We start from the raw sequence: 27,866 nt of genomic DNA, 5'->3' as shown, positions 1-27,866 counted from the left end.
CTCCCAGAATTCCCCAGCCAGCCATCTCCAACTTCATAATATGCTGGTGGGGAATTCTGGGAGTTGAACTCCACTCATCTTCAAGTTTGTTAGCATGCTGGCTGGGGAATTCTGGGAATTGAAGTCCACTCATTGCCAGGTTATCAAAGTTGAGAAATGCTGGCCTTGAGAAATATTGATGAATGGAGGCATGGGGTGATTTGGTAGCTATAGCTGGACATTCGCCCATCACCATCTGTTGTGATTCAGCCTGAGGCTGCTCAGGGACCAGCTGTGTCTCTGCTGGCTCCACGCCCGGAGGAGGAGGACAACGCAGAGGAGGGGGCTGAACAGTCGGACGGGGGAGAGGAAAATCAGGAATGGGATGAAGGAGAACAGCATGAGAGCCCCGGGGGGGGGGGGCTCTCCCCAGCCAGTAGCTTGGAGTCATTAGGTGATGACGCACAAGCTGTCATTGACATGAGACAGCGACGTTCAGAGCAACGAAAGGAGCAGTTAAAGAGATATTTTCACCATTGAAGTAGAAACAGCTGGGTTTGGGTGTGGTCCTCATCAGCAGGGTTTAAAAGGCAGGCAAGCCCTTTAAGCCATGTGGAGTGTTATCAGCTTGGCGTGGCGTTATCCTGTCTTGTTTCTCGGCGTCTCTGTTCCTGGCTTGTGGCCCAGCAGCTTTGGAAGATCCGTGGGAGGTATAGGTCTGCAATCTACAGCCTTGGTTTGGCAGCAAGAATTCTGTATTGCTGCATGGACTTTTGGCCTTCGTGAATATATCTGAAGATACAGCATTTTCCTGTTTGTAAGGACATTTTCTGTTACCTATGTTTTTCTTGGATTTTATAAAACTGCCTTTGCCTTTTACCAGTGTGTCTGGCTTCTCTTTTTGGGTTGGTATTGGCTTCTGGAGTCACCCAGACAGAACACCATCCTCCGTGTGATTGTTGATTTCTCATCCTGCTCAGTCTACTCTTCCTCTCTTCTGTTGTGTTGCAGGCCTGGTGTGTAACCGTACGTTTGATATGTATGCCTGTTGGGACGATGCCCCCCCTAATACTTTGGCCCAGATTCCTTGCCCCTCGTACCTCCCTTGGCACCAGCAAGGTGAGTGCAGTTTGAAGCAGGTTCGAAAGTCTCGATTGATAATTTAGAGAAATGGGCAGGTTGGGTTGGTTTCTCCATTGGAGGGTATCAGGATCCGAGTTACGGCTGCAAATCGGTGCTAGAATTTCAACCGCTAAGCAACGCAATTGTTACATCACCGGATCTGGTCCAACTTTGCATCGGTCCTTAACCGAATCACAGGGTCATTAAGTGAATTCTGTGGTCATTAAGAGAATCTTCTCCCTTAATGGAGGTTTGAAAATGAGGAATCATCTAACCACGAGACACCACAACTGTCAGAAATAAACCAATACTGGCCAAAAAAACCACATCAGAAATTATGAAATTATGATTTATGATGTCGTACTCCAGGCTGTCTGGATCTTAAATTGGAGCAAAGACCCCTAAGGCAGCCCACGCTAGGCAGCAAGCAAGGGATATTTGATATAACATAACATAAAACTTATAACTTAAAACGTATAACTTATAACATGAAACTGATCAGGAAAGACTTAATGAACTCCATCTGTAGAGTCTGGAGGACAAAAGGAAAAGGGGGGACATGATCGAAACATTTAAATAGGTTAAAGGGTTAAATAAGGTCCAGGAGGGAAGTGTTTTTAAAGGAAAGTGAACTCAAGAACAAGGGGACACAATCGGAGGTTAGTTGGGGAAAGATCAGAAGCAACGTGAGAAAATATTATTTGACTGAAAGAGTAGTAGATGCTTGGAACAAACTTCCAGCAGACATGGTTGGTAAATCCACAGTCACTGAATTTAAACATGCCTGGGATAAACATAGATGCATCCTATGATAAAATATGGGAAATAGTATAAGGGCAAATTATATGGACCATGAGGTCTTTTTCTGCCGTCCATCTTCTATGTTTCTATAACTGTCAAAAAGAAGGAGAAATTAGTCCACTGTTAACCAGATCATCGGATTCTGCTCTCTCTCCCCGGCAGTGCAAGACAGGTTTGTGTTCCAAAAATGTGGCGCGGATGGTCAGTGGGTGGTCGATGCCTCCGGACTGCCGTGGCGTGATCATTCCCAGTGCGTGGTCCCCAACAACGACCTCCCTTTCCAGGTAAATCCTATTAAACCAAGGATGGTGCAAACATTTTGCAATTTTTAAGACCGGTGGAAATTCAGCTCCCAGAACTCCCCAGCCAGCATGTTGCCTTTTCAAAAAGCACTTTTGGGATTATTATTATTATTTTATTATTATTTATTAGATTTGTATGCCGCCCCTCTCCGTAGACTTGGGGCGGCTCACAACAGTGGTAAAATTATGCCGTCAATTCAGTAAAAAAATGTATTAACTAAGACTGCCGGCATGGATAATTTATAAATTAAATAATTTTTAAAAAATAATGTGAAAAAAAAAATCAAAAACCCCACTAGATCAAACTGGATGCTAAAGTGCTGATTGGCCCCAAAGGTCACTCAGCCAGCATGCCTAAGGCAGGACTAGAACTCACTACCTCCTAGTGATTGGGCCAAAGTCACCCACTCACTTCTCTCCAAGTCTCCCCGCTGGCTTTCATGCCTAAGGCAAGACTAGAACTCTCAGTCTCCCGGCGATCGGCCCAAAGTCGTCCCGTCCTCTTTCGTGCTGAAGATGGGACTAGAACTCCCAACCACCGGGTTGCAAGGCCGGCAATTTAAACCACCAGAGCCAGCTCACGTCGGCAGGATAATTTTGGTTGGAAAAATCCTCCATACGTTCGTCTTCTTTATGTGGGTGCTGTTTTAAAATATACATCTCTCCTTGAATGTCTCTTTTCCTCCAGAAACATTTGTGGATCCTGGAGCAATTCCGCCGAATGTACACGGTGGGATATTCCGTCTCCCTCGTATCTCTCCTTGTGGCCTTGATGCTGCTGGCAACATTCAGGTATTTATTTATTTTTCATTTTATTTATTTGTCAAACATGCCTAGGATAGTAGAAGTTTGTATAAACATAACATAAGTAAAAAGTATTGTATTGTATTGTATTTATTAGATTTGTATGCCGCCCCTCTCCGAAGACTCGGGGTGGCTAACAACAATATAAAAAGACAATGTAAACAAATCTAATATTAAAACAATCTAAAAAAAACCCCAATTTAAAGAACAACTCATACATACAAGCATACCATGTATAAATTCTATAAGCCTAGGGGGATTGGAAAATTTCAGTTCCCCCATGCCTGACGACAGAGGTGGGTTTTAAGGAGCTTGCGAAAGGCAAGGAGGGTGGGGGCAACTCTGATATCCGGGGGGAGCTGGTTCCAGAGGGTCGGGGCCGCCACAGAGAAGGCTCTTCTCTTGGGTCCCGCCAAACGACATTGCTTAGTCGATGGGACCCGGAGAAGGCCAACTCTGTGGGATCTAACTGGTCGCTGGGATTCGTGCGGCAGAAGGCGGTCCCAGAGATATTCTGGTCCGATGCCAATAGAATAGGATAGGATAGGATAGAAGAGAAGAGAAGATAATTTTTTATTAGCTAAAATGTGATTGGACACATAAGGAATTTGTCTTTGGTGCAGATGCTCTCAGTGTACATAAAAGAAAATATACATTCATCAAGAATCATGTGGTACAACACTTAATGATTGTCATAGGGGTCAATAAGCAATGAAGAAAGAATCAATATTAATAAAAATCTTAAGGATACAAGCAACAGGTTACAGTCAATGCAACTGCGAGAGCAATCATGGGCTTCCCTAGGTATGCCCATGTTACTCCAACACTCCGCAGTCTGCATTGGTTGCCGATCAGTTTCCGGTCACAATTCAAAGTGTTGGTTATGACCTATAAAGCCCTTCATGGCATCGGACCAGAATATCTCCAAGACCACCTTCTGCTGCACGAATCCCAGCGACCGGTTAGGTCCCACAGAGTGGGTCTTCTCCGGGTCCCGTCAACTAAACAATGTCGGTTGGTGGAACCCAGGGGAAGAGCCTTCTCTGTGGCGGCCCCGGCCCTCTGGAACCAGCTCCCCCCAGAGATCAGAATTGCCCCCACCCTCCTTGCCTTTAGTAAGCTCCTTAAAACCCACCTCTGTCGTCAGGCACGGGGGAACTGAGATACACTTTCCCCCTGGGCCTCTACAGTTTATGCATGGTATGTCAGTATGTATGTCTGGTTTTTATAATAAGGGATTTTTAGTTGTTTTATTATTGGACTGCTACATATTGTTTTTACCACTGTTGTTAGCCGCCTCGAGTCCACAGAGAGGGACGGCATACAAATCCAATCAATCAATCAATAATAAACAAACAAACAAATTTCCTGACAGTGAGTACAATCCACTGATGGAAGAGAAGTTGCCTTAAGAAATTGTGGGAACTTCATCACTGAAAGAGTAGTAGATCCTTGGAACAAACTTCCAGCAGACGTGGTAGATAAATCCACAGTAACTGAATTGAAACATGCCTGGGATAAACAGATCCATCCTAAGATAAAACACAGAAAATAGTACAAGAGCAGACTAGATGGACCATGAGGTCTTTTTCTGCCATCAGTCTTCTATGTTTCTATGTCATACAGTCCTAAGTGGGAGGAAAAGGATGATAGGAATGATGAGAAAAAACTAATAGAAATAGAAGTGCAGACTTAGTAAATAGTTTGACAGTGTGGAGGGAATGATTTGTTGAGCAGAGTGACGGCGTTGGGGAAAAAACTGTTCTTGTGTCTAGTTGTCTTGGTGTGCAGTGCTCTGTAGCAATGTTTTGAGGGTGGGAGTTGAAACAGTTTATGTCCAGGATACGAGGGGCTAATACAAGTGCGCAATGAAGGACAGGGGTGGTAGGCACAATGGTGCACTTATGCACGTCCCCTTACAGACCTCTTAGAAATGGGGAGAGGTCAACTGTAGACAGTTAGCAGTTAAAGTTTTGGGGGTTTGGGGAAGAAACCATAGAGTCAGGTAGGGCAGTCCAGGCATTGATCACTCTGTGGCTCAAGTCATATTTTCTGCAGTCTAGTTTGGAGCGGTTGACATTGAGTAGATAGTTCTCCACAATTAAACAGAAATTAATTGAGAGGAAGGAATCTGTGCAAATGATGGAAATCTCTACATCTGAGCCGCGTCTCTTCCGCAGGAAGCTGCGATGTATGCGCAACTATATCCACATGAACCTTTTCCTGTCCTATGTGCTGCGCGCAGCCGCCATCCTTGTGCGAGACGCTCTCCTCTGGCTTCACTTCCCCCGCGACCTCCAGGTGGATCTCTCGGATCTTCCAAGGGACCAGGTATCTCTTCCGAGCATGGAGGATCCCCGGGGCAGATGGCATAGAGGGGAGAGGATGAAGGATGGGAGATGGAGGGTTCTGGATTTACATTTGATTCTCTTTCTTTCTTTCTTCTTTTTAATTTTTTCCTTCTTTCCTTTCTTTTTCCTTTCCTTCTTCTTTCTTTCCTTTCCTTTTCCTTTCTTCCCTTTCTTTCTTTCGCCCCGCCCTTCCTTTCATTTTCTCCTTCCTTCCTTCCTTCCTCTTTCTTTCCTTTCCTATTTCCTTTCTCTCCCTCCTTCCCTCCCTCTCTCCCTTCCTTATCTCCCTTTTTCCTCCTCCCTCCTTCTTTCTTTCTTCCCTTCCTCCCTCCTTTCCTTTCTTTTCCTTTCCTTCCTTCCTCTTTCTTGGTCTCCTTTCTTCCTTCCTTGATCTACCTTCCCTTCCCTCCCTCCTTCTCTCCCTTCCTTCCTTACCTCCCTTTTTCTTCCTTCCCTCCATCCTTCTTCCTCCCTTCCTTCCTCCCTCCCTTCGCTCTTCTTCCTTCCTTCCTTCCTTCCTTCCTTCCTTCCTTCCTTCCTTCCTTCCTTCCTTCCTTCTTTCTTTCTTTCTCCAGGCTGTAACTGGCTGTCGGGTGGCACAGATCCTAACCCACTATTGTGTCTGCACAAACTACTTTTGGCTACTGGTAGAAGGCATCTACCTGCACAACGTTCTTGGACCCATGGCCTTCTTGGAAGAAAGCTACTTCCCTGTGTACCTACTACTCGGATGGGGTGAGTCAGTTCGTTAGTATTACATTTCAGAAAGAGACTGAAGTGAAAATTTTAATTGGTGTCATTTATTTGGCCTCATTTTCCGGCCCACTCACAAGAGGTGGACAATTAGCAATGAAAGAACCATAGAAATACGTCATGGTGTTAAACAATCATGACATATTTTTAGAGGTCTGAAATGGCCAAGGTGAAACCCAGCTGTTGCAGGTATTTTCACGGAAGGAGAATGATAAAAGATCATATTGTCCCAGGTGGAAGTTATAAACAGTCTTATCTTATCCCAGATAAGATCCCGTTAAGAGTTCCACCTGTACGACAGGTGTCAACTGCCTGGATTTCCTGACAATATAAGGAAGGACGTTCTAACCTATGAACATTTTCTCTCTCTCTAGGGGCACCCCTCTTCTTCGTCGTCCCTTGGGGCATCATGAGATACCTCTATGAAAACAACGAGTAAGTTTAGCCGGAATAAACTTTCAGATACAACTTACAAAAAAAAACTATACAAGCTACAAATAGATGAATGTAAATAAATATCCACGATTAGGGTTATGCACAGGGCATGGGCTGATCAGGAACGCAGTACCAGTAGCAAAATTGGGAGCTCCAAACCCATAGCACCCAATTTGCATTGAAAGATGTTGAAACAAAATGCATAAGCCACACCCACAGTGCATTGCAGTCAAGTTTAGAGCGATTGACATGTAGTTTGAATCTATTACGTGCTTATGTATTGCTGCGGTTGAAGGTGAAGTAGTCATGAACAGGAAAGACATTTTGGTATATGATTTTATGGAGATATAGTCCACAAATCTTAACGTCACTAAACAAACATTAGTAAGTCAAACAAGGCATGTATTTTCAATTTGGGAACCAATCTTGTCCGAGTAAAAATCCAGCGGTTCAGCCAGTAAATCAGTGACCTTTTTACAGCCAGTTAATTAATGACTCTATTTAATCTGCTTAAATGCACATCCCAGAACAACCAATTGTTCCGAAGGAGGAAGGAGTCGAGTTTTATTTTTAGCTCCACCGTGTGTGGTTTTCACTGAACAAAAGGGCCCCTTTCGAATGGCCAAATTAAAGATTTCTCAGTAGGCTTATTGCTGATTGCCTGGAAGTTGCTTCATTTTAAATCGTGCCGGATTTACTATAAATTCCAAATTTGGAAAAGAAGCAAATTATTCATGTAACATAAACAGCCTTCTTCCTTCTCAGTTGTGAGGTTGTTATTGTTGTTATTATTATTATTTTAATTTTTAGGTGCTGGGAGAGAAATGGCAACCTAGGATACTGGTGGATCATCCGTGGCCCAATCTTGGTATCAATTTTGGTAAGTCAGAAAGGAAACACAGAAGCTGTTGCTTACTTGGCACGATCAGTTCCATCCTGACCATTGCGGTTGTAAGCCGAGGACACTGGTACAGCCTGCCAACAAAACTTGCATGATAAGCAGGTAACAGGTGACAAAGGAAGGCAAACACTAAAAATAAATTCCTAGATTTATTATACCGGAATATTGCTTTGTTTTCTGCATTGTTGCTTTTTATTAGGTTTCGATATGAGCCTTTTAAATTCTTGCTTCTAATGACTCATGCCCTGTATACTTTTGCTTGGGGGGAAAAAAAAGAGAGATGGAGAATTGAGGAAATTCCTCCCAAGTAAATAAAATATATTTTCAACTTCCTTTTCCGTCCAGATCTCTGGGGACTGAAATATAAATGGGAGGGGGTGTCACTATTACTAGGAAATCTCGGGGGGGGGGTGTCTGTTGCCCCTCGACCTTACCTAGCTAACAGTTTGGCTAAATATTTTCTGCCATACTACAAATAGAAATGTACTCAGATGTAAAAATCTTTTCTGTAAATGTAAATGGATTGAATCATCCAAGGAAAAGAAAACAGATATTTTCTAAACTTAAAAAATTAAGAGTGCAAATTATGATTTTACAAGAAGTTCATATTAAAAATACGAGCAGAAACTTATTATGCAATCCCAAATTAGGTAATTTGTTTACTAGTTTAGCTGGAAAAAAAAGGAGAGAGAGGCACTCTTAGAAATTTTCAATCGCTGGCTAGAGGATTCTGGGAGTTGGAGTTCACAGTTTTGAAATTGCTGGCTGGGGGATTCTGGGAGTTGAAGCCTACACATCTCAAAATTACTCAGATAAAGTACACTGATTTGGAAAAAGCAAAAGTGAAGATGTGATGGATGTCCATAGAATGCAACTTTTGGCATCATCATCATTATTATTTTTTACTGTGCCCTGCAACATTTATAGTACTTTCTTTTTACATAGTACTTTCTACTTATGTTATGCTTAGACAAACTGCAATGCTATACTCGCTTGACAAATCAATAAATATAAAATATCTGGATGCATCGGTCGAAATTCTCCACTGGATGAATGTAGTGAAACTTGGATTCCCGAATATCCAAACTATTATTATTTTCTCCCGTTTCCCAGGTTAACTTTGTGATTTTCATCCGTGTCCTTAAGATCCTGAACTCCAAGCTCCGGGCCCAGCAAATGCATTACACCGATTATAAGTACAGGTAAGGGATCAACTTTTGGATAAGATGGAGCTGTGATGGCAGAAGAATTTTGATTTGTGTTTGTATTTAGTCACGGCTTTTATTATTTTTAAAAGCTAAGCGGCAAGCATGCCTAATACACCCTCTTCTTCCTATTCTCCCTCCAACAACAACCCTGTAGGGTGGGATGGGCTGAGAGAGAGAGGGACCGGCTCAGTCACCCAACTGGCTTTTATGCCTAAATTGGTACTAGAACTCTCAGTCGCCTGGCGATTGTCTCAAAGTCAACCGGCAGACTTTCATACTTAAGATGGAACTAGACCTCACTGTCTCCTGGTGATTGGTCTGTCACCAAGCTAGCTTTCACGTCTAAGGCAGAACTAGAACTCACTGTCTCCTGGTAATTGGTTCAAAATCACCTAGTATCTGTCTTTCATGCCTAAGGCGGGACTAGAACTCTCTGTGTCCTGGTGATTGGCCCAAAGTCACCCGACAGACTTTCATGTCTAAGGCAGAACTTGAACTCGCAATCTCCTGGTTTTTAGCCTTGTGCCTTCACCACTAGACTAGATAATGCTTAAATGTGGCACCCATGTATCCCAACCGCAGGGACAGGTGAACTGTGCTAAGGTCTCTCGTTCTCCATGCTCAGGTTGGCCAGGTCGACTCTCACCCTCATCCCTCTGCTGGGCACTCACGGCGTGGCCTTCGCCCTGGTGACGGAGGAGCAGGCGCTCGGCACCTTGCGCTACGTCAAATTCTTCTTCGAGCTCTTCTTCAGTTCCTTCCAGGTGAGGGAAGCAGCCATAGAAACCTAGAAGATTGACAGCAGAAAAAGACCTCCTGGTCCATCTCGTCTGCCCTTATACTATTTCCTGTGTTTTATCTTAGGATAGATATATGTTTATCCCAGGCATGTTTAATATTCAGTTACTGTGGATTTACCAACCACTTCTGCTGGAAGTTTGTTCCAAGCATCTACTACTCTTTCAGTGAAATAATATTTCCTCACGTTGCTTTTGATCTTTCCCCCAACTAACCTCAGATTGTGCCCCCTTGTTCTTGTGTTCACTTTCCTATTAAAAACACTTCCCTCCTGGACCCTATTTAACCCTTTCGCATATTTAAATGTTTCCATAGATCTGTTGAATTAATTAATTGCAAGTAGTTCTCAATTTACGACCACAACTGAGCCCCAAAACTCCTGTCGCTAAGTGAGACAATTGTGGAATGAGTTTTCCCCGTTTTACGACCTTTCTCGCCACCGTTGTTAAGCGAATCACTGCAGTAGTTAGGTGAACCACACGGCTGTAGAGTGAATCGGGCTTCCCCCTTGACCTTGCCTCTCCGAAGGTCGCAAAAGGGAATCGCGTCACCCCCTCCCCCAGTCATAAATCAGAGTCAGTCTCCAAGTTCTGAATTTTGATCACCTGACCAACGGTCTTAAGTGTGAAAAAGATCATAAGCCATTTTTTTTCCAGTGCCGTTGTAAGTTGGAACAGTGACTAAATGAACGGTCACAAGTCGAGAACCACCTGTCGTTAGATTTATACAGCTCCCCATCTCACATAGTGTAGTATGAGTGTAGTATGTTTTGCTGTGTGAATGGTAACAAATTTTTAAAAATCTTATTAGTATTTTTTTAAAGTTTTTTAGTTATATGAATTGGATTTTTAAGATATGTATATGATATACGAGTCTTCGGAGAGGGGCGGCAAACAAATCTAATAAATTATTATTATTTATTATTATTATTATATTGTTTTTGATATGTTGTATAAATAGATACTGTAGATAGATAGATAGATAGATAGATAGATAGATAGATAGATAGATAGATAGATAGATAGATAGATAGATAGATAGATGATAGATTAATAATAGTGTTTCTGAGCAAATTACAGCAACCACAAAGAAAAACCTAAAGGTATATTTTTTTAAGGGCAAGTTCTCCAGAGCAACCTCTAAATTTAAAAAAGAAAAACCAACGCAATTTATTATCTATAATAAAAATAACATTTCTAGTAGGGCCAAACCCAAACTCATTAAATTTTTTTTGCCAGGCTTAAGAATAGCTGGTAATTTCTTTCCCACCAAGCAAGGCTGTAAGTGCCTAAAACCGGCATATGCTTGAAAGGTGGGTTGGACTAGAAGACCTCCAAGGTCCCTTCCAACTCTGTCATTCTGTTAAGTTCAGATTGTTAAATCCCATTTTTCTTCTTGTTCGTTCATTTTCAGGGTTTGTTCGTCAGCACCCTGTACTGCTTTGTCAATAAAGAGGTAAGCCAATCCTCCAGTTGATCTACTTTGCAATTCAGGCACGGGGTTAAGGCCTGGCTGCCCAGGGGTCTCATTGGACCTTAAAGAATCCCAAAAGACTAGCAGAGATGTTTAAAAACATCTCAGCCAAATGTTGGAAATGTAAACCACATCCCAGGTTCGTATTATCATATGTGGTGGACTTGCCCAAAGGCAAAATAAAAATATAAAATTGGATGAAAATAAATACATGGTTAGAGAAAAAGATAAAGCCACATATAGATTTAAAGCCAGAAATATTTTTGTTAGGTATTTTGCCAGAAAAATATAACAAAGGGAATGTGTATTTAAATACTACATGTTTTGATAGTACTGTAGTGAGAATTGTATTTGCACAACACTGGAAAAACGAGGAAACTCTTGCCGAGGAAAATATAATGAGAAAAACATTCGATTGTGCAGAAATGGATAGGTTAACGTTACAGACACAGGTTTTTTAAATAAACCTGGGATTTGTTATACCGATGGTTAGAGAATTAGAGTCTTCGGAGAGGGGCGGCATACAAATCCAAATAATAAATAAATAAAAACAGAAATTAGAAGTTGGAAAAATATTATCATATACAAGTAAAGAATATTATTACTATTATTATGTACAGTATATATAAAATGACCCAGACAATACACCATTTATTGAATACTTAGGTATATTAAAGAAAAACATATAAATAATATATATATATACCAATTCTGGGATTCTTTCTATCTATCTATCTATCTATCTATCTATCTATCTATCTATCTATCTATCTATCTATCTATCTATCTATCTCATATCTCTACCAATCATCTCACTCTCTCTCCCTCATTATATCTATATCTATCAATCATCTTTAACTATCATCTCTCTCATTCTATCTGTCTGTCTATCAATCTACCTACCTACCTACCTACCTATCTTCCTATCTATCTACCTACCTATCTACCTACCTATCTACCTATGTACCTACCTACCTACCTGCCTGCCTGCCTGCCTGCCTGCCTGCCTGCCTACCTACCTACCTACCTACCTACCTACCTACCTACCTATCTATCTGTTCTGTCTGGGTGCCCCCAGACTTCAACACCAACTGAAAAAAGCAGCCAGACACGCTGGTAAAAGCAAAGGCACTTTATAGTTGGAAAAACAAACACAGAGAAAAACCTGTTCTTCCCAACAGACAGGCTATGAGGCTTCACAGCAGAGTCATGACGGCCAGACAATACAGCAGATTTCTTGCTGGCACACACACCATTGTAGAGAATAAGACCCATGCCTTTCCCCCCAAGGTTTCAGCCTTCAGGGCCACAAGCCAGAGTCAGAAATGCCAAAGATCACAGCCAGGTCCCAGGACTCCCAAAGATAATACTCCACAATACAGGAAGGGTGGGTCTGCCTTTTCAGCCTTTCTGGGGAGAACCACACCCAAACCCAGCTGTTGCCTATTTAGGGCTGGAAATACCTGGCTAATTGTCCCCTTCGTTGTGCTGCTCTTCTCTGCCTGAGATCGATGATGGCTTGTGCATTTTCATCCAAGGACTCCAGGCTGCTTGCTGGGGAGAGCTCCACCACGGGGGACTCAGGCTGTTCTCCCTCTCCCTCGGCCTGATATTCCTCCTCCCCATCTGCCTGGGCCTCCTCCTCCTCTTCCTCCTCCTCCTGTTCCTCATCCTCCCCCTCTGAGCAGGGAGCCGGCAGAGGTTCAGCCGTTCCCTGAGGAGCCTCAGACGGAATCACAACTCTATCTATCTATCTATCTATCTATCTATCTATCTATCTATCTATCTATCTATCTATCTATCTATCTATCTATCTATCTAATCCCAGAATTGGCCAGAATCCCTTGAGGTCATCCAGTCCAACCCCACTGTACTTCAAGAACTGAACTGAAATCTGTCAGCTGTTTATCAAACATCAGGTGCAAATCTTTTGTCTTCCTTCTTCCTCCAGGTCCAGTCTGAGATCAAGAGAAAATGGCAGATGTGCCAGTTGGACATCGGCCTGCTTGAGACACCGGGACGCCATTTTGGTCTCTGCCGTTCTTGGTCCAACCGAACCCCCCCGACCAGGAAGCCCAGCTGCGCTCAGATTTACATCCAAGTAGGACCCAAAGTTGCTCCGAGTGACTTGGATAACAGGGCAGGCGCTCCGTTCCAGCCGGCGCCTGCAAACTACAACTCCCACTGATAACATCCCCATCAGGATGAAAGCGGAGAATTAATGGTCGTGTCCTCAAGACCAGGGTTGACACGGCTTCCTTCCAGATGTAGGGCAAAGCTGCCAGCCATAGCAAAGATGGAGGGATCTTAAGACAGGGAGCCGATGCAGCTGTCAACATCTGGAGGAAGAGCGGAGCAAAATTGACCCCTGCTTGCAAGCAGAAAAAGTCACCACCAGGCGATCCCCCCATGAAAACTTTGGAAACTACAAGCGGGTGGATTTTAGTTTGCCTTTTTTTGGTGGGCTACTAAGAGAGCAGGATTTACACAGAGCTGATGTGACAGACACAATCTGGAACAATTCACGTGCCAGAACTTCACCCAGAATCCACCTTTTTTTTGGCAACAGCATAGAAATGGTTTTCTACTGCTCTTTTTTTGAGATTTTCCGTTCGCATCTCATTGTCACTATGGACTCAAATCATAATCCAGGATGGGGCAGATCCAAATCTTGTATCTGCTAAATGTCAAAATCCTTCTGGATTAAAACTGCTGAGATCAAGAGGAGTTACGGGGAATTATTCCGTTGACCTCAACTGAGGCAGATTTACACGGTGGTGCCTCCCACCCAGGGCTGACGCAATCTGCTAAAATAAGATATAATGCAACCTTTGGATTTCTGGCTACAGGGATATACCGACAGCATCCTCGAATTAACTGTAAAACCAACGGACAATTTTTCACTGGGATTTCCAGGCTCCATGAAGAGAAAAGAAATTTGGGACTTCTGGTTGTATACTTTTTCTTGCAAGTTAAATCTCTTATTGGTGCAATATTTTATTTATTATTGTGAATTAAAAATGGTTGTCTCTGCAGTTCTTGTGGCATAATGGAATTATTACCTACATAACTCAGTTGGAGATCCTGCCATTTCCTGGATGGGGTAGATTGGGGAAGTCCATGGCTCTAACATTTACCAATTATTTACCAATTATTACAAATGTCTTGGAAACTTTACCCAGTTAAGTTAAATTTATAGTTACTTAAAAGGGGCTTGGTTTTAATGCAAACCAAAGAGTCAATGCCAAAAACAGAATTAATAAGAATAATTTCCTTCAGCAGTGGGGTTTTTCACTTTATATATTAAATGTTGGCCAACATTTGGTCAACATTATATAAAATGTTGGTCAACTTACTCAAATGCTTAATTTAAGGTTTAGGTTCATCTACCCCAGTAGGATCAGGTGACAGTAATGTATAATTCCCAGCTATGATGGCAGGTAGAATGGAGATTTTTGAAAAACCGAGTTGGAAGGGACCTTGGAGGTCATCAAGTCTGCTCAAGCAGGAGATCCCGTAGCATTCCACACCAATGGCTGTCCAATCTCTTCTTAAAAACCTCCAGGGATGGAGCAGCCACAACTTCTGGTGGCAAGTGGTTCCACTGATTCAATGGTTCTCATTGAAAGAAAATGTCTCCTTAGTTCCAGGTTGCGTCTCACCTCGCTTTGTTTCCATCCGTTGCTTCTTCTCCTGCCTTTAGATCAGTGTTTCTCAACCTTGGCAGTTTGAAGATGTGTGGACTTCAACTCCCAGAATTCCTCAGCCAGCAATGTCCCTCTTGAACCCTTATTTAACCCTTTCACATATTTAAATGTTTCGATCATGTCTCCCCTTTCCCTTCTGTCCTCCCGACTAGACAGATGGAGTCCATGAAGTCTTTCCTGATACGTTTTATGCTTAAGACCTTCCACCATTTTTGTAGCCCGTCTTTGGACCCGTTCAATTTTGTCAATATCTTTTTGTAGGGGAGGTCTCCAGAACTGGACACAGCAACTCCAACAATGACTAAATACCAAAGTAATTCAAGGTCTAAGCTGAAGGTTCTGAGTGTAGAAATCTAAGATAATCATCTCATGACTAACTCCAAAGACAATGCCTAGATAAGAACGATAAAGGTCATCCTGAAACCAGCTGCCTTTGTTTGGCAAGACCTGGCCATTGCCACCACCACTCTCGGATGGTAGGTGCCATCCTTGTTCAAAGCTTCCAAGCCCTGAGTTCAAACAGAGGAATGACTCAGGGATCGTAAAGAAACAATAGTTTCAATTCTTCCTAAAGGACTTTGGAAGACCTTTCTCCCAGACTTCCTTCTACCCCATAGTTCCCAGCAACCAGTAATATCCCACAGAGCTGGTCTCCTCCAGGTCCCGTCAGCTAAACAGTGTTGGCTGGCGGGCCTACGAGGAAGGGCCTTCTCTGTGGCTGCCCCAACTCTCTGGAATCAGCTACCCGCTGAGATCCAAACTGCCCCCGCTCTATTAACCTTCCAGAAAGCATTGAAGACCTGTTGGTTTCAGCAGGCTTGGGGCATTGATCTCGCAATTTTACAAGGTCTGGCCTTGAATGATATGTAGGTATGTGATTTTTAAAACTGTTTTTTCTTAATCTTTTATGATGTGTTTTTTTTAAAAAAAGATAAACATTATTAAACAATTAAAATAAACAAAGTGAACCAACATATTTAACATTAGTTGAGATTTTTAGGCTTACATTTCAGCAGTTTACCGTTCTTTCTTCTTCATATATTTTATATCCATTATTTAATATATTGGTATATAATTAATATTTATTTTATTTTATTTATTTATTTATTTTATTAATTAGATTTGTGTGCCGCCCCTCTCCGCAGACTCTTTTAGAATGTTTTTAAATGTATTTTCTATATCCTGTGATAAGCCCACAGCAGGATTTTATTGATTTATTAATTTATTAGATTTCTATGCCGCCCTTCTCGAGGCGACTCAGGGTGTCATACAACATTATAAATGCAACAATATGTAAAGAAATCTAAATTACTATAAAAGAATTATACAAATGACTAAAAAGTATTTTAAAAACCCATATACAGTCATGCGCATTCCTCCAATTCAATCATACATTGACAATCTCATCGCTCACGGCTCCCCATGCCCACCAACAGAGGTAGTAGGTCTTCAGAGTTTTGTGAAAGACCAGGAGGGAGGGGCGGAGCATATCTCCGCGGGGACCTCATTCCAGAGGGCTGGGGCCACTACAGAGAAGGCTCTTCCTCTAGTACAGGGATGGCGAACCTGCTGGCACGCGAGCCATTGCTCTAGCTCAGTTCCAATAGGCACCTAAGGCAGATATATTTAATTTTGCACGTAACAACCGCGGCAAGAATAATATTTGCACAATATTGGAAAAAATGAAAATGTACTGACAGAGGGAGATATAATAGGAAAAAATAGCATGTGCGGAGATGGATAAATTAACATTGGAATTAAAAAATAAGGAAGAGTCAGAATATTATGAATGTTGGGGCTGGCTGGAGAAAAGGAAAAGGTAATAAATGTATCCTTAGTAATAATATTATTAACTGGGATGATTTCTTGGTGACAAACGGGTTAAGGGGAAACAGACCTAGGATTAGACATAGAAGTAAGATCAACATATGACTTGTTTATAATAATATGCCAAAAGTAGTTACGTAATAGGTTGTGGGCACGATAAGAAATGTAACACAGACTTGCTACACAAACGTCCAATGTTTTTAAATGTCTTTTGTTTTGTGTGTTATGTATACAGCTCAAAAAAATAAAGGGAGCACTCAAAGAACACATCCTAGATCTGAATGAATGAAATATTCTCATTGAATATTTCATTTGAATAAATATTCCATTTGCACAGCAGCAGGTAAAATTGACTGTCAATCAGTGTTGCTTCCTAAGTGGACAGTTTGATTTCACAGAAGTTTGATGGACTTGGAGTTATATTGTGTTCTTTGAGTGTTCCCTTTATTTTTTTTGAGCAGTGTATATATGTATACACTGTATACATATATATACACCTTGAACCGCCCCGAGTCTTTGGAGAGAGGTGGCATACAAATCTAATAAATTATATTATTATTATTATTATTTTTATTAATAATAATAATTATTATTATTATGTAAATCAAACTTTTTGTAAAAAAAATATATTTTTCACCTAAGCAACCTCCCCCCAAAATAATCCTGCACGATTGCGAAACTCCAGGAGGGGGAAAAAAGGAAGCGGGGCCTCTATTCTTTTATCATCAGGGGACTAAATTAGGAGAAAACCCTTCCACCCCCCCAAAAAAAGAGCTTTTCTGCCCTTCTCATCCGCAGAGCTGCGCCAGAGGCTCCCAACGAAGCCCCAGAACTCGAACTCCCAGAAGCCTTTGCGTTTCGGACTCCTGAGCGGAGGAGAGGGAAGCAGCCCATTGGGCGTCTGAGCACGGAAGTGGGCGGTGGGAGGGAGGGGCGCCTGCGCAGAGGGGAACCAGGAAGTCTCCAGGAGTCACTGCTTGTCAAAGGAGAGTGGAGGTGGCGAGCGATCGGGCTGCGTGGAAGGTAAGGAGGCGGGGAAGGTCTCCTCCTCTCGGGGGTGCAAATGCAAAGAGGCCCCGGGGTGGGGATCGGAAGCAGGGGGGGCTGGAACTGAGAGGGGAGAAATGGGGGTCATGTCTTTGGCAACTTTTGCCATTTTTTGCCAGGGTTGCCAACTTACCTGCTCCAGCCCTGCTCCTCTGCTCTCTGCAGCAGCCCCAGCCACCGAGGCTCTTCTGCCCAGACAAGCGGGTTCTGCATAGAAGGGAGGAAAATTATCTATCATCTGTCATTTCTATCTATATCTATCTATCTATCTATCTATCTATCTATCTATCTATCTATCTATCTATCTATCTATCTATCTATATCTATCCACCCATTTGACTGTCTCCATCTTTCCTTCCTCCCTTCCTTCTTTCTATCATCTGCCATTTCTATCATCTATCTATCTATCTATCTATCTATCTATCTATCTATCTATCTATCTACCCATTTTATGCATGGTTTGTTGAGTTGTGTGATTGTTTTTAATAAGGGTTTCTTAATGTTTTGCTTTAATATTGGATTTGTAGATTGTAGTTTGTTGGAAGCCTCTCCAAGTCCTCAGAGAGGGGCGGCATACAAATCTAATAAATAATAATTATCTATCTATCTATCTATCTATCTATCTATCTATCTATCTATCTATCTATCTATCTATCCTTAGTTAAGGACAGTCTCCATCTCTGTCCCTGCCACTAACATTACCCAGAGTGCCCTAACGGAAGGCCCATCCTCCCCTGTTTGCTGTCTTCAGAAGACACACACACACACCCCTGGACCCCTGCAAAAGGCGAGAGAGGCCAACCGGCGTCTCCCGAAAACAGTTGAGCTGTGCTTGTGAATGCCGTGCCTGGGAGCGCTCAGTTGCCGCCTGTATCACTTTCACCCGGCTTGTGCAACCCGCCCCAATTTTACAGCCTTTCAGTGCCGCTCTTATCTCTCCCCGTGTGTTCTGCGTTGGTGAGTTACACAGGCTTAATTATACGGTTGTGGATGTTAAGTTAATCATAAACATTGTGCTTGGCGTGAGGCCAGCCCTCAGAGCGAAGAAGGGCTTGCCTTTTTTTAGTTTAGCAATGCAGGGCTTCGTTGTTACACTGAAGGTGTTTTGTAAAGACACTGGACACCCATTTGCCTGAAATTGGTGCAGGGTTTCCTGCCTGAAAACGGGGTTAGACTAGAAGACCTCTAAGGTCCCTTCCAACTCCATAACCCTCTTTTACACACAGGCAATCCTCGACTTATTTATTTATTTATTAGATTTGTATGCCCTCCCTCTCCGAAGACTCGGGCCGGCTTAACAACAGCTCCTTTAATGCCCAAATTTACAATGGAAAAAAGTGACTTTTTTTTAAAGAACAGAATTCTTTATTGGCCAAGTGTGATTGGACACACAAGGAATTTGTCTTGGTGCATATGCTCTCAGCGTACATAAAATAAAATATACATTTGTCAAGAATCATGAGGTCCAACACTTAATGATTGTCATAGGGGTCAACTAAGCAATGAAGAAACAATCAATATTAATAAAAATCTTAGGATACAAGCAACCAGTTACAGTCATACAGTCCTAAGTGGGAGGAAATGGGTGATAAGAATGATGAGAAAAAACTTGTAGTGCAGACTTAGTAAATAGTTTGACAGTGTTGAGGGAATTATTTGTTTAGCAGAGTGATGGCGTTCGGGAAAAAACTGTTCTTGTGTCTAGTTGTCTTGGTTTGCAGTGCTCTTGTGATAATTTTTCATACTTAATGACCGTAGCAGCCTCCCTTACGGTCCCCTGATCCAAATTAAAAATGCTTGGCGATGGGTTACGACGGTCACTGTGTCCCCCCAAGGTTACGCGATCCCCCTTGGTGACCTCCTGACAAGCAAAGAGGGAAGCCCGATTCTCTTAACAGATGTGTTCCTAAACTTAACAACTGTAGCGAGAAAGGTTGTGAACAGTGACAGACATGGGTGAACAGTGCAATCAGGTGGTAGGGAAAGCAAGTCGAATGGTTGGCTGCATAGTTAGAGGTATAACAAGATTGTGATCCCCCTGTATAGAGTGCTATTTAGACCCCATTTGGAATACTGTGTTCAGTTCTGGAGGCCTCACCTACAAAAAGACATGGATCAAATTGCACGTGTCCAAAGACGGGCGACAAAAACAGTGGAAGGTCTTAAGCATAAAACGTATCAGGAAAGACTTAATGAGCTCAATCTGTATAGTCTGGAGAACAGAAGGGAAAGGGGGGACATGATCAAAACACTTAAATATGTGAAAGGGTTAAATAAGGTTCAGAAGGGAAGTGTTTTTAGTAGGAAAGTGAACCCAAGAACAAGGGGCCACAATCTGAGGTCAGTTGGGGGAAGCAATGTGAGAAAATATTATTTTACTGAAAGAGTAGTAGATGCTTGGAACAAACTTCCAGCAGACATGTTTGGTAAATCCACAGTCACTGAATTTAAACATGCCTATGGTAAACACAGATCCATCCTAAGATAAAATACAGGAAACAGTATAAGGGCAGACTAGATAGGCCAGGAGGTCTTTTTCTGCCGTCAATCTTCTATGTTTCTATGTTGTAAGACGGGATAAAATTCAATTAACAAACACCTCACTTAGCTACAGAAATCTGGGGCTCAATTAATTTAATTTAATTACTTATATTGTTTTTAACATTAGATTTGTGCATGTTGTATTGCTTGTTGTGAGCTGCTCTGAGTCCTCGGAGAAGGGCGGCATACAAATCTAATAAATAATAATAATAATAATTATTATTATTATTATTTATTATTATTACTTAGATTTATTATTGTGGTCATAAGTGAAAAGCTACCTGGAGTTATGGCTCTACTGGTCCTTTCCTCTTATCTTACAGCCCCCTAGGCCAGCGAGTGGGGTTTCTCTCCTTGATCGTCTATTTATGGGAGAGTAATTTTCTCACGAGCCCATGTAGTTGCTCAGAGTCTGGACTCAAGATTCCCTGGCAATAACTTCTGTAGAATTACTCAGCATCACCTCCTTCTTATTCAATATGGCGGTTGCAGTTGTATTGATACCGCACTGATATTTAAGAGGATGCACATCTGCCTTTCTCACCCCCCATCCAGATGTTTGGGCCACATTGTCCAGGGTGATGGAGCCAAACTGTGATTAATGTGTGTCTAAACAGTTTTGGACATTTGCTGCGGTGTGGAGATTCCTCTTTGCATCTTAACTCCTCATATGCTTTCATTGGAACCACAGTTTTTTTTTTAAAAAAAAGAAATATAATGGGGTGGGGGGAATCCCAGGGGCTTCTTTTTTGGGTATAATTTTTTTCCTCCACCTTAAAACATGTGATGATGATGATATTAATAATAATAATAATAATTAATATCATTAGTACCATTAATTATTATGTCAATACAACTCAGCAAACGAGATCAGTATGTTGGATTTCGTATTTCATCACCAGTCGGGCGCTTCCCAAGCACCTAGGACTGCGTGATAATAATACTAATACTACTACTACTACTACTGCTACTACTACTACTACTAGTAATAATAATAGAGTTGTATGGGACCTTGGAGGTCTTCTAGTCCAACCCCCTGCTTCGTAGGAAACCCTACACCACCTTCAGACAAAGGGTTCTCCAATATCTTAAAAACTTCCAGTGTTGGAGCATTCACAACTTCTGGTGGCAAGCCGTTCCACTGATTGGTCTGGAGTGGTACAGGGTCTCCCGCTCAAGCCCAGGGGGTTGGACTAGAAGACCTCGCAGGTCCCTTTCCAACTCTGTCCTTCCGTATTCTGACAATTACAGTCGCCTCCTGTTGCAGTGCGAAGCGGCCAGCTGGTTGACTTTGGCCTGACCGGAGAAAATAAAATTTTGACATTGCAAGCTGCTCCGAATCTCCGGAGAGGGGTGGCATACAAATCTAATAGAATAGAACAGAATAGAATAGAATTTTTATTGGCCAAGTGTGATTGGACACACAAGGAATTTGTCTTGGTGCATATGCTCTCAGCGTACATAAAATAAAAGAGACATTCGTCAAATAATAATAATAATAAATAATACTAATAATAATACTAATACAGTAATGGTAAGAATTGCGCTACAGGCCCCCCCCCGTTCCAGCCTTCGTCCCTGGTGGTGGGTGGGACTTTCACCACGCGCTTCCTGGCTTGGGGATTTAAAGGGAGGGGGGGGAATGGGTGGAAGGAACAGAAGGAGAGGCTCAAACTCCGCTGTCATCCATATATGGGCATGCCCCAAACTCGGCTTTCTGATTGGCTGCTCAACCTCATGCATATGTCTGTCAACAAATGGCCGAAGTGGTTAAGGTGTGTGTGTGTGTGTATTGTGTGTTGTTGGGGGGGGGGAGAGTCACAGCCTGGTGCATTCAAGGCCCCTTATTAATTGCAAAAAAAGGGGGGGGGAGCTGGACAAGACCCTGTGACCAGTGGAATGGGGTAGCTGGCCCTTTAAGAGACCCAGGTAGCGCAGATCATTGTTGGGGGGGGGGGTTGATCCATTCTGTCAGCAGCCGGAGGAGGTTCCTCTGATCCGGGAACAATATTCCCGCTCACACACACCCCCACACACGCCCCCATTTTGGACCCTTCCCTCCCCTCCTCGCCTTTGCAAAAAAAAAAAAAAAGGACCTGTGGATTTTTTAATCGTTATTATTATTATTATTATTATTATTTATTTTTTGAAACAAAAACAGTCATCGTAATTTCATTTTTGCAGATTCTTTCCCGAGCCAGGATGTAGGGTTCCCATGCGCGAAGGCCTTCCGTGGCTCCTCCCCTTCCCTTGGCTTTGGGGTACCAGGTAAGAAGGGGGGGGACACAGGGAGGGAGAATGGGTTGGGACCTTGCCACCGCAGCCCCCCCAGGAGGAGATTTCTCCCTGGCGACAGGGAGGGAATTGCTGGAAGGGTGGTTGCGATGGTGAGGATTCTAGGCGGAATTCCTGTTGTGTGTGTGTTTGTGTGGGTGCCTGGGAAAACTCTTGCTTTGCGTGGATGCTGATGGTTGCGTTTGGGGAGGGGTCTCCAGGATGGGTTTGCAAGGGGGGGGGGGTTGGTGTGGCTTGGCGTGTCCAGGACGGTCCTGGCAGGCTCCTCCACCACACAATCAACAAGTGCACGTGTGACTTTTCTTGCGGGAGTGGCCTTCTGTCACAACACGCTAGGAGGGTTGCAGGGTGGCGCCCCCCCCCCCGTTGCCCCCTTCCCACAGGCTTTTGAAGGGAAGACGGAGACGGTTTCCAAGCTGTTTTTTTTGTTTATTTATTATTATTATTATTTATTGGATTTGTATGCCGCCCCTCTCCGCAGACTTATTTATTTTTATTTGATTGACAATTAAAAATAAATACATTTTTAAAAATAGTTTTTATTTCAAATATATACATAGGACAAAACTTTACATTACAAACCCCACCCCTGCTGTCTTCCTGACAGCCTCATTGACATCTCTTGTACGGTGTGTACAACCAACGGTTAACTATTTGTCATGTACTGTACTACTGTTATGTTGTGAGCCACCCCGAGTCTTTGGAGAGGGGCGGCATACAAATCTAATAAATTATTATTATTATTATTATTCGGTCTTAAGTACGACCAATTTTCAGGTTTCAAATATTTAACGTTCATTTACATATCTAATTGATTACTACAAAAATCCTAGTTTAATCTTTAAACTATAAACTTTAATCTTAATGTTTTTGCATACACACACACATATACACACACACACACACATATGTATACACACACACACACACACACACACACACACACACATATATATACAGTAATTTATTAGCTATAAAGCCCTTCATGGCACCGGACCAGAGTATCTCAGAGACCGCCTTCTGCCGCACAAATCCCAGCGACCGGTCAGGTCCCACAGAGTGGGCCTTCTCCGGGTCCCGTCGACTAAACAATGTCATCTGGCGGGACCCAGGGGAAGAGCCTTCTCTGTGGCGGCCCCGACTCTCTGGAACCAGCTCCCTCCAGAGATTAGAACTGCCCCCACCCTCCTTGCCTTTCGCAAACTCCTTAAAACCCACCTCTGTCGTCAAGCGTGGAGGAACTGAGACATCTCCCCCTGCCTATGTAGTTTTAGTGCATGATATGACTGTGTGTATGGTTTTTATTCTTTGCTTTTTTGATTGTTAAATGTACAAGTGTTATTTTAGATTTTGAATTATTAGATTTGTCAATGTATATTGTTTTTGTCACTGCTGTGAGCCGCCCCGAGTCTGCGGAGAGGGGCGGCATACAAATCTAATAATAATAATAATAATAATAATAATAATAATAATAATAATAATCCCTTGCTACTTCACAGTTCATCTTTTGCGGATTCACGGTTTTCAAAGGGGGGCTTAAATCCATTAAATCCATTAACATTTTAAAATCCATGAAAAATCCATAAAATCCTTCTACAGTACTCCTGTCCTCTATTAAAGAAACCAGTAGGGTATCCCATGTAGTTCCAGCTGAGAAACATTATAGAGTGACCGTTTAATGCAAAGGGTGGGTTTTAAAAGTCCAAATACTTGTCAAATACATAGCAAGTATTACCGGCTGTAAAGTTGGCCCCGTCTCCGGCTCCTGCTCGGGTATCATCCGCTTCTGCGTTGTGTTGGTGGCATCCTGCCAGCCCTCTGCCGCAGCGGGGGCACACCCACGTGGCACCCTGCTTGCCCTTGGCATCCGTAACCTTGACGTGCCTCCTTTGAAGCCGTAGGCGTCAATTAGGCACAAGTGCCCAGAACTTCGGCTGGACGCTGGGGAAACGGGCAGGAGGTATGAGAGCTAGGTGGCTTTTTCCGAAGCTTGGAACAATTCATTTTACCGATGGATGTATTATTATTATTATTATTATTATTATTATTATTATTATTATTAATTAGATTTGTATGCCGCCCCTCTCCGAGGATCCGGAGCGGCTCACAACAGCAATACAATATTTATTTATTTATTTTATTTTATTTTATTTTATTTATTTATTAGATTTGTATGCCGCCCCTCTCCGTAGACTCGGGGCGGCTCACAACACAATAAAAACAGTTTATAACAAATCTAATAATATACAATTTAAAATATTTTTTAAAAACCCCATTATTAAACAGACATACACACAAGCATACCATACATAAATTGTATAGGCCCGGGGGAGATATCTCAGTTCCCCCATGCCTGACGACAAAGGTGGGTTTTAAGGAGTTTGCGAAAGGCAAGGAGGGTAGGGGCAGTTCTAATCTCTGGGGGGAGCTGGTTCCAGAGAGTCGGGGCCGCCACAGAGAAGGCTCTTCCCCTGGGGCCCGCCAACCGACATTGTTTAGTTGACGGGACCTGGAGAAGGCTGACTCTGTGGGACCTAATCGGTCGCTGGGATTCGTGCAGCAGGAGGCGGTCCCGGAGATATTCTGGTCCGGTGCCATGAAAGGCTTTATAGGTCATAACCAACACTTTGAATTGTGACCGGAAATTGATCGGCAACCAATGCAGACTGCGGAGTGTTGGTGTAACATGGGCATACTTAGAGAAGCCCATAATTGCTCTTACAGCTGCATTCTGCCCGATCTGAAGTTTCCGAACACTCTTCAAAGGTCGCCCCATGTAGAGAGCATTACAGTAGTCGAGCCTCGAGGTGATGAGGGCATGACTGACTGTCACGATGTTATGTTGGTAATGACCTATAAAGCCCTATATGGCATTGGACCAGATTACTTACGGGATTGCCTCCTGCCACACGAATCCCGGCGAGCGGTCAGGTCCCACAGAGTCGGCCTTCTCCAAGTCCCGTCAACCAGACAATGTTGTTTGGCGGGGCCTAGGGGAAGTGCCTTCTCTGTAAATAAAATTATTGTTTTTGTTGTTGTTGTTGTTGTTATTATTATTATTATTATTTGTCCCCCCTGATGGATGTCTCTTTTCCTTCGCTTTCCCGCAGGCTACTCCAAGGCCCTGGGAAGACCCCTAGGAGCAGCTGATCATGCGCTAGAGGGGGGGACCGTCCTTCCCCTCCCTCTTGGCCATGAGAGCGTGATGGATCACAACACCTTCTCCCACATCCAGCTGTGGTGCCCCCGCCCGTTTGGCACCTACTCCGAGAACAAGCCGTGCCGTGGCAGCAACCAGGGGAAGAAAAGCTTTGGGGACTTTGCCTGCAAAGCCAAAGAGGACGAGGGGGGCAGCGGCGAGCTCTCTTCGGAGAACACCCCCCCAGCTCCGCCTCCACCGCCGCCTCCCCCGGCGGCCTCCTCCAATCCGGGTCAGGTGGAGGAGGGCCGAGTCCTCTTGGACACCTGGTATGTGATCAAGCCGGGCAACACCAAGGAGAAGATCGCGTTCTTCGTGGCCCACCAGTGCAGCAGCGGCAACAGAGCCAGCGCCATGAAGGTCAAAGGGAACTGGGGGAGCGACAGCTCCAAGGCGAAGCGGCGGCGGAGGTCGCACGATCCCACCCGGAGCAAAGCCTGCCCGGTCAAACCCAAGGATGGCGGTAGCGGTGGCAAGGAAGCGGAGGATGTTTGTCTTTGGCCCGAGTCCCACCCTGACCCTGCCGGCGGGGACACCACCGACTTGCTCTCGGTGGCCGAGATGGTGGCCTTGGTGGAGCAGCGGACGGCACGGGCCGAGCAGAACGTCTCGAGGCCGAACGCATCGCCGTCCCCGATGGTTTTTGTATCGGCAGAGCAAGAGGAGAACGGGGAGAAGAAACCGCCGTCCTCCGGTGGAAGCTCGGATTGTAGCCGCGTGGCCGAGGCCATTGCCCACTTCGAGTCTCGGGAGCGCAACGTCGTGTGTCAGAATGGCCTCCACCGGGAGTCCTCCGAGTGCATGGCCAACTCTCAGCATAGCCCTGGCGAAGTCCGCATTGCCTTCCGTATTTCCAGCAGCCGAGACTCCCGTTCCTCCTCGGAGACCGGCTCACATTCCCGGCCCAATTGCATGTTCATGAGCTGCGGAGCATCGTCCACCGGCACCACCGCCCGGTCCAAAGACAAGATCACCTGCGACCTCTATCAGCTAATCAGCCCCTCCCGCGATACCCTTCCCAACAATGTGGATTTCCTGTTGGCGAGCGCCTCCCCCAAGGGCCCCGAAGGAGCCGGCCGTGAGCCCACAGACACGGCGATGACGTACTGCGAGACTCCGAACGGGTCCGGTAAACTGGACGCTATCCCCGAAGACATCCGGGCCCCTGCTGAAAAGATGGGAGGCTCCCCGGCCCCTGCCGCTAGAGACTGCGTGTCCGGTTTCCACGTGGACGTGGTGGTGACGGGGGTGGTGGACCAGTGCGTCTTCTTCGGCAAGGACAGCACCAAGAACATGAAGGAAGAGACCGTTTGCCTGACGGTGGGCTCGCCGACCCAAGAAGCCTTGTGCGCGACCTGCGAGGACCCTCCTCCGGGGCAGCTCTTCTTCCTCCACGCTCAGATGCCACGGCAGGAGGACAGCCGCGACACGGACAGCACCTTCCTGGACTCATCCGATGGCGGCGAGAGCGGGTTGGAGAGGGCCGACGGATCCGGCTTGGAGACTTCCGTCTCCGACACGTCCTTGTGCCGCCTGTACCGCCACGTCTCGCACGACTTCCTGGAGATCCGCTTCAAGATCCAGCGCCTGCTGGAGCCCCGCCAGTACATGCTGCTGCTCCCCGACCACGTCATGGTGAAGATCTTCAGCTACCTGCCCACCCAGGCGCTGGCGGCCTTAAAGTGCTCCTGCCACTACTTCAAGTCCATCATCGAGACCTTCGGCGTGCTGGCCACGGACTCCAAGTGGAACCGGGACCCCTTGTACCGCGACGACCCCTGCAAGCAGTGCAAGAGACATTACGAGAAGGGCGACGTCTCCCTCTGCCGCTGGCACCCCAAACCTTACCATCACGACTTGCCTTACGGACGATCCTACTGGATGTGCTGCCGTCGGACGGACAAAGACACGCCCGGCTGCCGCATGGGACTGCATGACAACAACTGGGTGCAGCCATGCGACATGTTGAGAGAGAGGGCGGCCCGGAGGGAGGACGGGAGGTGAGGGGCTTTGGGACGGGGGGGGGGGCGGGGGGGGAGAAACCCCCGCCCCTCCCTCCTCTCCTCCTCTCTCCTGTCTTAATTCTCCATGCGTGTGTGTGTGTGAGAGTGGGCGTGCGTGCGAGTTTTGCAACAACTCTGGCCCGTGTGTGTGCAGTGCGTGTGTCTTTTAAAGAATTGCTCGATCCCGTTGTCAGGTGCGGGTGGTGCCGGCGCGCGGATATTGTTTCTGCTGCCGCTGCCCTCCTGCTCCAGAGGAAAATCGAAGGGTGGAGAAAATTAACCCACATATTAAAAAAATAAATAAATATACGTACAAAGAA

The 27,866-nt window shown here is 44.5% G+C and overlaps 2 protein-coding genes across 5 annotated transcripts in view; both read left to right on the top strand.

The window, feature by feature from the left end:
• The window catches only part of GIPR (gastric inhibitory polypeptide receptor), a 23,148-nt gene extending 5,660 nt beyond the window's left edge, over positions 1-17,488 (top strand). Inside the window, exons 4-16 of the mRNA XM_070764608.1 lie at positions 991-1,098; positions 2,065-2,186; positions 2,893-2,996; positions 5,189-5,339; positions 5,935-6,094; positions 6,487-6,547; positions 7,358-7,427; positions 8,562-8,650; positions 9,282-9,420; positions 10,868-10,909; positions 12,879-13,028; positions 15,421-15,500; positions 17,260-17,488. Coding sequence (XP_070620709.1) covers positions 991-1,098; positions 2,065-2,186; positions 2,893-2,996; positions 5,189-5,339; positions 5,935-6,094; positions 6,487-6,547; positions 7,358-7,427; positions 8,562-8,650; positions 9,282-9,420; positions 10,868-10,909; positions 12,879-13,028; positions 15,421-15,500; positions 17,260-17,488 — 1,505 coding nt within the window. The remainder of the gene's footprint in view (positions 1-990; positions 1,099-2,064; positions 2,187-2,892; positions 2,997-5,188; positions 5,340-5,934; positions 6,095-6,486; positions 6,548-7,357; positions 7,428-8,561; positions 8,651-9,281; positions 9,421-10,867; positions 10,910-12,878; positions 13,029-15,420; positions 15,501-17,259) is intronic.
• On the top strand, positions 17,357-27,866 carry FBXO46 (F-box protein 46). Of its 4 annotated transcripts, none has more exons than XM_070763740.1 (3): positions 17,357-17,484; positions 22,234-22,317; positions 25,455-27,866. In XM_070763740.1, the coding sequence occupies exon 3, from the start codon at positions 25,550-25,552 to the stop codon at positions 27,545-27,547; it is 1,998 nt and encodes a 665-aa protein (XP_070619841.1). In that variant the 5' UTR covers positions 17,357-17,484; positions 22,234-22,317; positions 25,455-25,549; the 3' UTR covers positions 27,548-27,866. The 4 variants fall into 4 exon arrangements, with proteins under 4 accessions (XP_070619841.1, XP_070619842.1, XP_070619843.1 ...); XM_070763741.1 differs by lacking the exon at positions 17,357-17,484 and adding an exon at positions 18,303-18,465; XM_070763742.1 differs by lacking the exon at positions 17,357-17,484 and adding an exon at positions 21,706-21,824.

The sequence above is a fragment of the Erythrolamprus reginae genome, chromosome 11 (assembly GCF_031021105.1).
Source record: "Erythrolamprus reginae isolate rEryReg1 chromosome 11, rEryReg1.hap1, whole genome shotgun sequence".
Classification (NCBI taxonomy): domain Eukaryota; kingdom Metazoa; phylum Chordata; class Lepidosauria; order Squamata; family Dipsadidae; genus Erythrolamprus; species Erythrolamprus reginae.
Note: the sequence above shows the minus strand (reverse complement) of the source record. Positions and strands in the feature narration are given on the sequence as shown.

What these genes read in the sequence shown, in the direction of transcription:
- FBXO46 (XM_070763740.1), top strand. Translation starts at nt 25,550, where the DNA reads ATGGATCACAACACCTTCTCCCACATCCAGCTGTGGTGCCCCCGCCCG.